The 13849-nt window shown below is 39.0% G+C and overlaps 1 protein-coding gene across 3 annotated transcripts in view; it reads left to right on the top strand.

The window, feature by feature from the left end:
* Positions 1–5409, top strand: part of LOC114445640 (glucocorticoid receptor-like) — a 45854-nt gene extending 40445 nt beyond the window's left edge. For 2 of the 3 annotated variants that reach the window (XM_028420712.1, XM_028420711.1), the window contains 3 exons: positions 770–900; positions 3952–4109; positions 4337–4489. In XM_028420712.1, coding sequence (XP_028276513.1) covers positions 770–900; positions 3952–4109; positions 4337–4489 — 442 coding nt within the window. Of the gene's footprint in view, positions 1–769; positions 901–3951; positions 4110–4336 lie in introns of all 3 variants that reach the window. The other variant, XM_028420710.1, reaches the window with a different exon arrangement.
* Positions 5410–13849: the final 8440 nt, after the last annotated feature.

Here is a 13849-nt window from a genome sequence, read left to right as displayed (position 1 = left end):
TTGATTGTACTTACCACAGTCTTTGTACTCCCTAGAGGAGCCACAATAGAGGCTAATGTGCTGTTAGCTTGTCTGTCACTGTGGTCTCCACTAAAGCTCAGGTTTTAAATAATTAAGAACATTGTCCCATTCCTCTTAATCTGCACATATTCCAGTGCTGTGCTGGATTAGACTGACTGTTTTTTCAGATATTTAAATGTTTAAATGCAAATTTTTCAGTTAAATTATGTTGTCTAAATGCTCATTTGACCTTGCACAGCGTGCATTCTTTGCTCAGAGGATAAAGATTCTCAATTTGAACCAACTGGCATGAGGTCAACAAATGCACTGACACACTGCTGTCTGGCTGCAAACAGCTCTTCCTTGTAAAAATGCAGACAGAAAGACCTCAGCCCGAAAAGATTCGCTCCCAATGGACATGTGGACTCAGAAAAGGGTAAAAATAGATATGAAAGGTGAAGGAGTCATTGCCAGTAGCACTGCAGTTGGTCAGGGTGAATTGACAGCTCTGAGCCCTGGGCTGTGTGTCTGGAGAATGCACTCTTATTGATTTTAGAGATATAAAAGTAATGTGGGCTGTGTGAGTTAGTGGAAGTGAGGTGCGAAAATCCATCACAACTCATTTCACAGTCTGGATTTCTTGTAGTGCTTCCCCGCTGGGGCTATTTATTGAGAATTGAATAACCAGATGAAAGAGCTTCAAGTCTAATGTGTAATGTCTCTCTCGCCTTTGTTTTTTTTTTCCTGCTCTACACCTCTTCTCTCCAAGAGAGCGCATGAAATTGCCCTTCATGACCGACCAATGTGAGCAGATGCTGAAGATCTGTAATGAGTTCGTCAGGCTGCAGGTGTCCTACGATGAGTACCTGTGCATGAAGGTGCTCTTACTACTCAGCACAGGTAATGGAACATGTTTCACTTTGAAAGTATGAACACTGTAACAGTGGGTTTTTTTTGCAGGATGTTGCTATGTGCACTATGACATGCTGCTGAAGCCTTTTCATTGCACTGTAATTTGTCACAGTAAAGCAGCAGATGGAATGCATCATAAATGCAAATTAGTGCAACATACTAATCTCTGCTGCAGACAGATAAGAATGAATGGATGGAAGTGTCTCTGAATTCATTAAGGCTGTGTTTGCATCTGGAAATCAGGTAAGACTTCAGTAGACAGCCATAATTGGCTATAAAGTCTTTTATCCTGTGGCGAACCTGGTATTGTAGCAAAAAGCAAACAGCTTGTTTCCTCTGCACATATAATCACAGGACTGATTTGATTTGGCAACCCCTGCAGTCACTGTGGGAAAATGTGTTTTAATACACAAACAAATAGGAATTGCTTTGACTGCCGGTCTTCATCCATCACTCTCTTTCATCTAGTTATTATTGTCTTGGACTGTAGTTTAGTTTAGTTGTAATTTAGGATGGGATATTTAAAAAAGAAAGACATTTTGTGAAGTCGAGGCAGCACTGACGGTGAGTCACTGCCGACCTCAGTGAAGTTTTATCTCAGTTTACATTTGGATAATAGAAGCTACCTTAAAACATTGTGAGCACTTGTCTAACTTTTGGCTTGAAGGTGCTTGTTTTATCCACATGTTTAAGCTGCTGAAGTGCACCTGAAACACCTTAATGCTGTTCAGGAGTCCCTTAGTTCACTACACTAGAACTAGGACAAACTTGTTGTCATGAAATAACAAGTTTCTAGGCCAAATTATGTAACAGAACCAAATAGTTTTTTGTTTTTGTTTTGTTTGTTTTTAGTGCTGGCAGTTGTCTAAAGACATTTTTGTGAAAATGTGGAGAACAACACATGGGTTACATCACAGCATGCCCATAGCCAGGAATATACAAATACAGAGATCCAAAAAGTGGACTTCCTGTGACAACATACTGAATAATACAAAAATTGACTCTCAACTATTGTCATTGTTATGAAAGTTCCTGGTTTTTACTGCTTTTTATTCAAGCTGGACCTTTTTGGCTATCCTGAGCACCCATACCGTAACACCTTGTATAGAGGTGCATCTGCAATCCTCATGTTCTTTTTTTAATGATGGCTCACTTTAGCGTTTAAATATCCTACAGGTACAGAATCTCTCACGTTTCTCTTCCTCACCATGAACACAAATGGGTCAGCGAAGAGTTAATTTAATCCAATTTTGTTTCATATCCCTCAGATGATTAAATACAGGTTAATGTTTGTCGTGCTGTGTAATCAGTCACACATTGCCTAAATAAGAGCACATAGTGGAACAAAAAATATATTCCATTTGTGCAAATGTTGTTGTGTTTTACTGGTACTTATCCAAAATGTAATGAAGGTCAATGGATGAGAGACAGAAAAAAATGATAACTGTTCAGCAGCCTTCTTCTTTTTCATTGCCTTCTGTGAGGTGAAATAATAGACGCTGTGGGATGCCAGTTTCTCTGTGTAATTACTGGCACTAAAATCTCCACACACAACATTACACAACCTGAACAGAGCACGGTAAATCCAACTTTTTCCAACAATTTGCTGAGTTAGAAGAAGCATTCTTCCCTCCAGCTCGTTCTCAATGAATGAATGGCAGAGAAGACGACACACTTCAGAGAGGATTGGCTTATTATGTAGAGGAAATTACTTTTCCATACTGAGCACTGGCTGCATTTTTTGTACCTGAGAGTTCTTCCCATCTGGTCCCCTCAGGGATGGAACAGCTATCAGGTCAGGGTAACTTTGCTTAGGTGCTGGTTTACTCATTTCTCACAGTTTCTCCCATTGGAGTCAAGTTTGATTTGTATTGTTATGTTTAGAGGAGCGTCATTAACATCTGCTCCACAATATGCAACCTGAAAAGCATTAAATGTAATTATTATACAGAAATAATCCAGAGGAGCCAGCCAAACCTGAAACTGCATAATGCAGAGTCCAGTAGCATCTCCCATTTATCTGATTATGTAAATCTCATCCTGATTTCATGCCCTCTGTGGCCTTGCATAATCTCTGCCAGGGACTGTGGCTCAGCCTGGGCTCAGTGCCAGGCACCAGGCTGACAAGGAGCCTGTGAGGTGTTGATATGCTGATTGCAGCAGTATTGATTATTTTTCAGCAGTGGCTGTATTGTCAAAGGAATCTTTGGTGTGTGTACTTAACAATGTATAATTTATGATGTTCAAATATTTACTGCTGCTTTCACACTCTTACACGTGCTGCACAGTAGCGATTAATGTAGTAATTTTCCACTGTGTGTGTGTGTTTATGCATGGCCCCTAAAGGTCATAGTTGGCTTCCCTGCACAGAAATTTTAATAAAGTTTTATTGCTCTTACTTGGAGGGGAGAAATGGCAACATTTACTAAATGATTTATTGAGAGTGTGACAGATGTTTCAAAGCATATAACCAGCTGTCTAGATGGCAACGAAGACAGTGGTACATGTGTCATATTTAACTGTTTTTTTCCAGTTCTGTTGAAGACGAATGACTCATTTGAGCCCCTTGCTTTATACGGCCTGTTCAAAGCTGGACTACTTGCTCCTTTATGTGGCTTATTGTTTAGTGTGACAGAAATGCTGTTGTGCTTCTAAGATGTATAAAAGGGAGAGCCAGTGCTGTGGGACATGCTGGACACATTGGCATAATTAAACAAACCAAAGGCGGTCTTAGTGGGATTGCTGCCTTGGTGTTTGTGTGAAGGGGGAGCAGTGGATTGCTTTCGCTTTCCTCCCAACCGTTATCAGTCAAACAACTGAAAGATGTGGTTGATTTGCAGATATGGTGCTGTTCTTAGACTGACTGTCTGCAGGATAAACGCTTATCACAGTTTTAACGTTGGTTTATTTGGTGTTCTGACATTGTAACAAAAAATGAAAGGCTTGAATGAGGCCTCATGTCATTTTTAATCTATTGTATCAACCTTGCTTGCCGACTTCCACCCTGATGACACTCAATGTCTCTGTTTGTATGTGTAGTGCCGAAAGAAGGCCTGAAGAGCCAGGCGGTTTTTGATGAGATCAGGATGACGTACATCAAGGAACTGGGAAAAGCCATCGTCAAGAGAGAAGAGAATGCTAGTCAAAACTGGCAGCGTTTCTACCAGCTAACTAAGCTACTGGACTCCATGCAGGAGGTTAGACGTTCACACACACACACACACACACAATATACATTGATCTGTGGATTTGGAAGCAGATACGATAAGAGTTGCTTCTTTTTGAGTTTCATCCCGCCGATTAGTGTGAAGCCCTGGAATACGCTGAGATTTTAAGTGTCTTATGCAGTCGAGGCTATTAGGATATTCCTGAAAATTGATTTTTTAAACAGCTTCACAGACTAATCTCCCTGTATGTCTTCCAGATGGTGGAGGGTCTTCTTCAGATCTGTTTCTACACCTTTGTGAATAAAACCCTCAGTGTGGAATTCCCAGAGATGCTGGCGGAGATCATCACCAACCAGATACCAAAATTCAAAGATGGGAGTGTTAAACCTCTGCTGTTTCATCAGAAATGACTGCCTTAACCTGTGAATCAATGCCTTAAATCCTGCCCTGCCCGTATAGCTCTATGGGACCCCAGAGCATTTTGCTTATCCTGTCACCATCATAGCTCTGATTTGACTCCTCTGCTTTTCCTGGGCCCCTTTTATGAATTCAGCCACGCCCCCCTCCAGGCCTCAGCAAGTCAGCCTAATCTCTGAGCACAATACCTGTGGCCTCAATCGTCCTATTGCAGTCCTGGGTTCGCAAAACTACAGTACAACATCCTCCAGCCGACCTGCAGCCCTTTTTCTCTTGGCTTGCCAAGAAGAATTTGGCTTCTGAATGTGTTTTGGGCAGGATGCATTTTAGGCAATCCTCTCCTCCTCCTCCTCCTCCTCCACATCCTACCACCCCTCAGACTTCTGTTGCTTTCGTACAATGGCTGTCTGCCTCTTACTCTCTCTCTCTCTCTCTCTCTCTCTTCTGCCTCCAGAGTTTTACTGCAGTTTTTCACTGAAAAGCCATTTACAGACACCTCTCCTCCTCCAACCTCACCACACCTAACATTCTTGCCTGGATCAGGAGTAAAAGCCTAGAGCTCCTCTGCTCACCTGTCCAGCCTGCCTCCGTTTTTCCCTTCCCCAGCTTCACTGCGCCAAGAATGTAGAGTGTTCACTTCTTTTTGTGGTTTGCAGAGGACTGTCAGTGACGACAGGGATAAACACAGAAAAATTGGAAATTTGCTCTTTACATGAAAGAACCTTATTTTTCTCTGGACCCCACGGACTGATAGGACAAACTGTTTTCAGCTGTGAATTGATTGGAATCAGATTTCTACACCTGACCAATGGAAGAGGAAAAAAAAAAACAGAAAAAAACAACTAGAGGAATATTCTTCACTTACTTTATGCAGACACCACACACTTGCGCACACACACACACACATACAAAGTCTAAGCAGACACATGTTCACTCAGCCAAATGTTTACACAGGATGTATCTGAGGGAAAACCAGTGCCTTTTAGTTTTTAAGCTGTCTGTAGCCATCTTCTCTAAACTTTTTTTTTCTTTTTTTTTCTTTTTGCATAAAAATTTAATGTTGACATCCTTCACGCTGGAAATTTCTCTTTTCTTTCTAACCTGCCATTTTGGTGTTTTTAATGTAGGAAACTATGTTTAGATTACCTAATGTAAAAGATAAGACAGCCTATAGCAGGAAGGTTGAGAGTGGATTGAAAAATATTAATAACCTGATCATTTTACATTGAGGGGAGGGGAAAAAGAATATAGGAAAAAAACATATTTTGTATGTTTCTCTAGTTCTTTCCCATGTAAGATATATATTTGATAAATTTACTGCATCTCACAATCAGTATTAAATTGTGTTGAAAGCACCCAACAATCTATCAGCCTGTGGAGGTAACGACCAGCTTTGTGCTGAATGGACACCATTGGAATTTAAAGACATATCTACTGTTTTGTAATATTTGCAGTAGTGACTTAAATGTTTGGATTTAGATAACAACAATAATTTATAAATGTACAAATTATTGTGAATTATAAATCATAAAGAGCAGTTCCTGTAAGCTCCAGAGTCCTGCACTGGTCCCAGTCACCACTGGTATAGTTGAGTACTGCAAGTGTCAAAAAAATGAAGACTGCACTATGAAAATGTTCATAATTCTTTAAAAAAAACAAAAAATTTAAACTGATGATGAAGAAAAATGTAGGGTTGTGAAAGGTTTTCCTGTTTTGTACTGGGCCTTATATCAATAGTATTTGAATGTTAAAACACTCAAAACCTTTTAAAATAATTTTTGTTCTCACCTGCCAGATGTCTATCTGCTTTTCTTTTTAATCTTTTTATATATATATATATATATATATAGATAGATAGATATATATATATACATATATATATATATATATATATATATATATATATATATATATATATATATATATATATATCTATATAGATAGATATATATATATATATATATATATATATACATATAGATATATATATATATATATCTATATACATATAGATATATATTTACCCAGTACAGGACTGTCTGTTCATTGCCAGCTCTTTCACACAACTATATTTTCACTACTTAGAGAGAATTAATTATACAAAGCTCAGCAGTTACAGCCAAGTCATACCTTAACAGAGATAAAGTGATTTTGTGCTCTTGGGCCTAACAGGGGTACAAAGGTAGGATTAGATAAGGAGGTAGAAGTGACTCATAGTACTCTTGTTAAAGAACTAAAAGCATAATATCAATTTTGTTCTTAAGTATTGTTTCCCTTAGCTCCATCTTAACATACTTGCACAACAGAACTGAAACCGGTGTTGTTTGGCTCATTGTGGCTGAATCAATAAATATAAAACTACATACAGTATACAGCTACTGTATTTGTTTTGTACATTGTTTGAACTTCTGTTTTCAGCCTAAAATAATATATTGTTGGAAGAAGAAGAAGATGCAGTCCAGTCCAAAATGATTTGTGAATTTAAAGCTCAGGCTATGAGTGATTATGTCACTTGGATGTGTTCCACTTGTGCCAAATGTAAAAGCATTTAACATTTTAAAGAAAAATGCTATTTTCTTTCTTTTCTTTTTTTTCCTGGAGATGTGAAAGAGTACTTATTCACTTGTCATTTGACATTTTGTGGTTGTAAACTTTGCTTCAGGGTGCTCATTTATGAGAAAAAAAATCTTTAGTGTCACACCTACACCAGCTTATATAAGTACTGATTGTTAACATCCAAGACAGTGTATGATACTTTTTTTCACGGAGAGCCACAAAATATTGTATTTTTGAAAATTAAAATTGTACATTTTTTTTTCTTTTTGGCTGATTTGCGGTCAGCTTTCGGTACATTTGTAATGTGGAAATCATTGTCCATACCAGCTTATGTGATGGCCAAAGCTTACTACCATCTACAGTGCAGTTGTACTATTGGCTTCTGCTGGAAGTGTAACCCCTCCTGCACCACCTCCCATAGCACACACACACAGCTCCATCTTCTGCCTCACTGTTCACTCTCAATAGTACTCATGCCCACCAAGGCATAGAACTCTAAACACCAGTTAACAAACCAGGTAGCATGTTGCCATAGAGACTGGCCATTTGTATGTTACTATCATCTAACAGCACAGCAGGCCATTCAGTAGAATCCACCTTTTTGTTTTGTTGTTGATTTTTTTTTGTTAGTCAGCCATTCTGCTGTAGAGTGGTCACTCTAACAGCAGCAGCAGCTGGGTTGTTGACACGTATAGTGAAGGCTTTCTGGACCCACACACACTTATGTGGCCTTGTGCTCTACAGAGCATGGGCTTTCATGAATTCTGTTGGCATCACTGTGTGTGTGTGTGTGTGGACCATTCTAAAGGAAGATTTGTTCGGGTTACCTGCATACGGTATTGCAGTTGTTTCCGGGTGGTAGAGCTTCAGTAAAACCAGCTTCAAATGTGTAGATGTGACCACCCCACCCCACCCCACCTTCTCATTTCTATATAGCTACAGGTGTATATAGCAATGCTGACATATCCAGTGTAATGTAAACAGTGTCTATTACTACACAATATTTTTTACATTGACATAATCTCTATACATTTCTTTCTCTTTTTACCTTTCAACTACATGTTTGACTAAAGGCCTTGTGAAAGGGAGAGCCATAGAAATACAATTTCAAATCAGGAAATAGATAAACCCTTAACAAATATATCAATGCTTTTTGGAGATTGATCTATTGTGTAAAAAAAAAAAAAGAAACAAACAAAAAAACTATTTTCTGTGATTTTGAATACATCAGCTTGATCCTCTTTGATATGACTAATTTTACTCAATCATTTTTTTGTACATTGAATGAGTCGAGAAAGTAAATATTTTTATGTTTGTTGGTTTGTGTTTGATAAGGATAGGCGTGTTGAATACATTAGGAAGTGTTAAAACATGTTTGTCTTGTGAAGTAAATGTAAATTTTAAGAGTCAATGGAAAAGTCTATATGAATGCTCATTGTGTTTTTTAAGATATGAGGAAACGAGGGAGTGAGGGACGGATAGACGGACGGTGAGATTTGTTTTTGATTGTTTTGTTTTGGGTTTTTTTGGGTGGGGGGGGGGGGGGGGGGTTATATTGCGTAATATAACAGTGACCAAAGCAGAGGAGGGAAAACAAAATAAAAGAAGTATTCAAGCAGTTACATTTTGAGTAGAACTTAATATCCAACTTCTAGTACTTGTTTTATTTCAAAGATGTCTTTTTTTGTAAAGGTCTAGGCTTTGGATCCAATGTAATATTGCTGTGAGGATTTACTGGTCACTTTAAAAGAGAGAAGAAAAAAAAAATAAATCTCAGTGTGAAAGCAAATTTACCAGAGCCTGATGGAATTGCACTACCCTCATATTGGTTGATATAGTCTATTTTGTATAAAATACATGCAAATATTATCTTTAAAGATTAAGGGCAGATTATGTTTCACTGGTATATATGGCTGTGGCTTTCACTGAAGTCTGTTTTGTTCGTATTTCAGTTCATGTAAATGTAATCCCATGTAAAAAAAATAATGATAAAATAAAGAAAAAATACAAAAAATACAAAACGTTTGTTTTAAAAAAACTATAGTTTGTATTCTGTATTACACCTCTTCTGTAGTCGGTGTCGATATTTTCACTTATTTGATTAAATGTTGAATTAAGTTATCTGTGTTGTTCTTTGACGTTGGGTTTGGCACCGTGTTGGATGATGTTTTTGTCATCGCTGGTTGAAAGTGGAAAGAACTGATTTCTCTTTAGTTCAAACATCTTACACAATAAAGTTTCCTGTTTTTCAACACACAGCCGCAGTTGTTTTATTGTTTTTTTTTCCATGTCAGGTTGCAAATAGAAATGTTGTAATGTAAAAATTAATTAAAGTTCCCTTAGTATAGTATTTGATAGGAGAATACTTTGCAACAGTAACAACAGTGGCGGTTAGTGATGGGTGTTCAAGGCTTTGTTGAAGCCATTGGTGGTGGTGGCAAAGATGCCCACTGTACCAAACTGGCCATTGTCTGTGAGGTTGCAGCAATGCTAGCAAATTAGTGCTTTAATGACTCTTCTTTTTTGATACTGGACATTTTGGTGAGTATTTTTGTAATAACTGTGTTCTAGAAATAGCATTTTTCATTTTAGTGCTCTACATTTTTAACAACTCTTTTTAATCTCTCTATGGTAGAGGCTCAAGTGAGATATTTCCGTAATGGTCTCAGTGAGCCGAATGCAATAAACATTGAACCACAACTCTGTGACCTTCCTAACCCTAGCTGTAACCCTAACCCTATTGCAGAGCTAGGGTTAGGGTTAGGGTTTTCCAGTTAGGAAGGTCACAGGGTTGTGGTTCAAAGTTTAATGCATTCGGCTCACCGAGACCATTACGGATATGTCTCACAACGGCCGATATCCTAACCCTAGCTCTGCACTTAGGGTTAGGGTCAATTCTAGGGTTAGGGTTAGGGTTACCCAGTTAGGAAGGTCACAGAGCTGTGGTTCAAAGGTTAATGCATCATTAATGAATGTCTCACTTGAGGCTCTATGTCTTACAATGGCCAAGATCCTAACCCTAGCTGTAACTCTAACCCTAACCCTAGCGGTCACCCTAACCCTAATGCAGAGCTAGGGTTAGCATCTTGACCGTCGTTAGACATAGAGGTGTGTTTTTGAATTTGCTTTGCATGAATTCTCAAATACTGAAACTCTTGTAAAAAAGAAGGGGATCACTTAAACAATGAACATGGTTTGTCATGTTCTCCATAACCAATCAGCTACCACAAGATCTTGTTATTTTTAAAAGCTTTTAAAACTGCTGGGCATGCTGCATTTATTTCTAATTGCATATAATTTGATAGAATTTTCTGACAACCAGGAATGTCCAAAATGTTTGAATTTGAAAATTTAAATAGGTGTATATTGGACTTCCTCAGGCAAGTTTGGAACCCCAAGAGTTTAAGTTGTTTGTGAACAGAGAAGACCTTCCAAATAGGGGCATGGTCCAGTGGTAGATACCTACCAGTGCTCTGAATGTTTTGTACATAAGTGAGGCAGGTGTTAATAGAGAGAGTTTTTGACTGGTGAGTTAAAATTACATGTCCTTGTAAAAACCTGTAATAGCAGGTAGAGAAGATTGAAGCAAGGCGTCTGGACTTGTAGAGTTTTCTAGAAGACGTTTCGCTGCTCATCCAAGCAGCTTCATCAGTTCTAACTGTTTGGTGGGGAAACATGGTTTATATGTGGTTACAGACCTATGTGGGTGGGTCTGGGTAAAACTTAAAAAAAAACATGCAAACACCCGAAGTGGGCACTCATCAAAGCCACAAAAACAAGACCCCCCAACAACAAGAAGAAGGACAACACCAGGCGGAGAAAGAACATCTCCATTCCATATGTGTCAGGAGTATCAGAGAAACTCCGCAGGATCTTCAACAACCATGAGATCCCAGTCCATTTCAAACCTATGACAACACTGAGACAGAGACTGGTTCACCCGAAGGATAAGATTCCCTCTGATCTGTACATTGGAGAAACTAAACAACCACTCCACAGAAGAATGGCTCAGCACAGGAGAGCCACCTCCTCAGGACAAGACTCAGCTGTTCACCTCCACCTCAAAGACAAAGGACACTCCTTTGAGGACAACAATGTTCACATTTTAGACAGGGAGGAAAGGTGGTATGAAAGAGGAGTCAAGGAAGCCATCTATGTTAAGCTGGAAAAGCCTTCCCTTAACAGAGGTGGTGGCCTCAGACATCATCTTTCTACCACATACAATGCAGTGATTCCATCCATTCCCAGGAAGTTTGCACATACTCACAGCAAGAACAAAGGGCTGTCGATCAGTCCCCCTCCGGCAGTTTCATAGTCATTAGCCAGTCGTTAGACACACCTGGCCCAGTCAGCCAGAACATCACAGGTAAGTATGGAAACATTTAGTGCTATTGTTTGTAAGTTTTTTAAAGTTTTACCCAGACCCACCCACTGAGGTCCTCCACCACATATAAACCATGTTTCCCCACCAAACAGTTAGAACTGATGAAGCTGCTTGGATGAGCAGCGAAACGTCTTCTAGAAAACTCTACAAGTCCAGACGCCTTGCTTCAATCTTCTCTACGTATGATGACCTGGATGACTGAGAATCTTCATCAACAGTAATAGCAGGCAATTTAAAACTTAATTGGTTTTGTATTCAAGATATGATTTCAGGTATTCAGACCAAATTCTTGTGTGTAACTTTTGGTTGGTTATATGCTAGTGTTGTGCATATTACTACTGTACCCTACTTTGCATATATTGCATAAAGTATATTTTTACGTAATGCTAATGGCCCTTACTATTGGTGAAATAATTGCAGTCAGTCTGGCCCAAGGTGGACCACCTGCTGTTTTTCCACAGTGGTGCTACAACATCATCTGCCCAGGAGAGGTGGACTTCAGTTTCAGGAGGATGTAGCTGATCTTGAATCATCCCTGCTCATTCCCAGGGTGAACATCCTGCCTGGCAGTGTTAGATATATTTAAGGGATAGTTTTGACACTTGATATTATTTGGTAAGACAAACAAAAACAGTAGTGTACACATTTTTGATGTGATTAATGTTTAATTTTTGTTTGCTGTTCCTCATAGTGCTATTGTCTTACATTCGACAACAAGGCTGCCTCTCATACTGCAGAAACTTAGAAAGGGCATGGAGCTCTGGTCTGGTGAACCAGATGGCTGTACACTCTGAAGCTTGCCACATCATTCCATAACACACTATGTAAATATTTAAGTTGTGTTATTGACAATCCCTTTAGTCTATAGCTATGCCTGAATATGCATTCTCTCCTTTATGGCCAGATGCTGATTTCATTATGATGAACTGCCAGCCACAGGATTTTACCTGATTTAGACAGAAATCAACAAACCAACATGTAGGATTTGTCTAATTGCTAGATTAGACCATCCTGCAATCAATTTATTTATTGATTTGTTTTCTAATACTTAGTTAAGCTGATATGGCATTGTATCCAACTAGTTTTAAAATGTTGTTTAAAGCCATGTTTCCTTATTAGTTTGTGATTAGTGTCAACCTCGCACAGAATGACGTCTTTTTACAACATAACCCTAGTTCTGTGATCCGTGTGGAGATGCCCGCAGCATCAACTCAATTATTCTCCACCACTGAAAGCATAGACCCATTGAAACCAAATGTCCTTGAACCATGCAATAACCAGCGTTTCAATCATGAGAGACTCAGCGAACTGAATGAGAAAGATTTATTTAGAAGACACAGAGGCTTTTAAATTTCATGCTACGCTATGATTGGGCAGGAGAGGGACAGATCGACAGCTGATTGGTGAGGGAGGTGCCATCTATTAAACACCTGACTATTTGGGAGGTCACTAGAGAGAGTGCAGTGCAGTGAAAGCAAGAGTGCGAGGATGGTGAAGGTGAAGAGGGAGAGGAAAGCAGATAGAGATAAGTGGTGGATGATGTGAAATAGAGTCTTCATGATTGAACTTGTGCTGAGAGCTACATTTGGCATCACACATGCTGTAAGAACTTCTAACAGACAGGTTGCTGATTTAGAGCAGACTCTGGTTTGGTGAGAAATATCTCCATCTGTCTCAGCATGTCCTGGTTGACGTAGACAAAACTCTAATCAGCCAATCAGGAAAATGAGCTGTTACACTAGGAGATTTTAAATAGTGTGTCAAACAGAAAACCCAAAGCATTTGCTTTATACTTTTATTATTACAAAATGTCCAGTATTTAAAAAGTAGAGTCATTCAAAATGTAGAGCACTAATTTGCTAGCATTGCTAACCACCAAAGCTGCTGCCTCACAGACAAAAGTTTGAGTCACTGGGCATCCCTCCTGCCACTGCCATTGTTGTTAATGTTGCAAAGCATTCTGGGTAGTCCTATCAAATAACGGAAGAGGCTGCATCCTAAGAAGTTTTTACGATGCTTACTTCCGGAAAGCAAAATTCTGGCACATCTGTAACACTGTGCCAACTTGTAAGAGCAGGAAGACTGAAGCGTGCAGAAAAGAATATGTGGAGAGAGAGAGAAGGGGGGGGGGGGGGGGCGAGCAAAACCTGAAACTGAGGGAAATATGATATTTAGTGTGCAGACAACAATGTAATTGAGCAAATTGTGTGCTCAAAAATATTTTCTCTTAGCATTAGCATTTTCTCCTCAATATATAATTCACATGCATATTATTCATCTGCACCCACAATAAAGTCAAATACACCATACTGGGAGCAAACAGAAACACTTTGCTCAAAATGTTCATTTTGCTTCCATGGATGGATTCCATCCAGGCACCGGTGTGTGGGAGACATTCTTTGAAAATTATTGG

Source organism: Parambassis ranga, chromosome 14, assembly GCF_900634625.1.
Source record: "Parambassis ranga chromosome 14, fParRan2.1, whole genome shotgun sequence".
NCBI classification, from domain to species: domain Eukaryota; kingdom Metazoa; phylum Chordata; class Actinopteri; family Ambassidae; genus Parambassis; species Parambassis ranga.
This window is presented reverse-complemented; position numbering and strand designations above follow the sequence as displayed.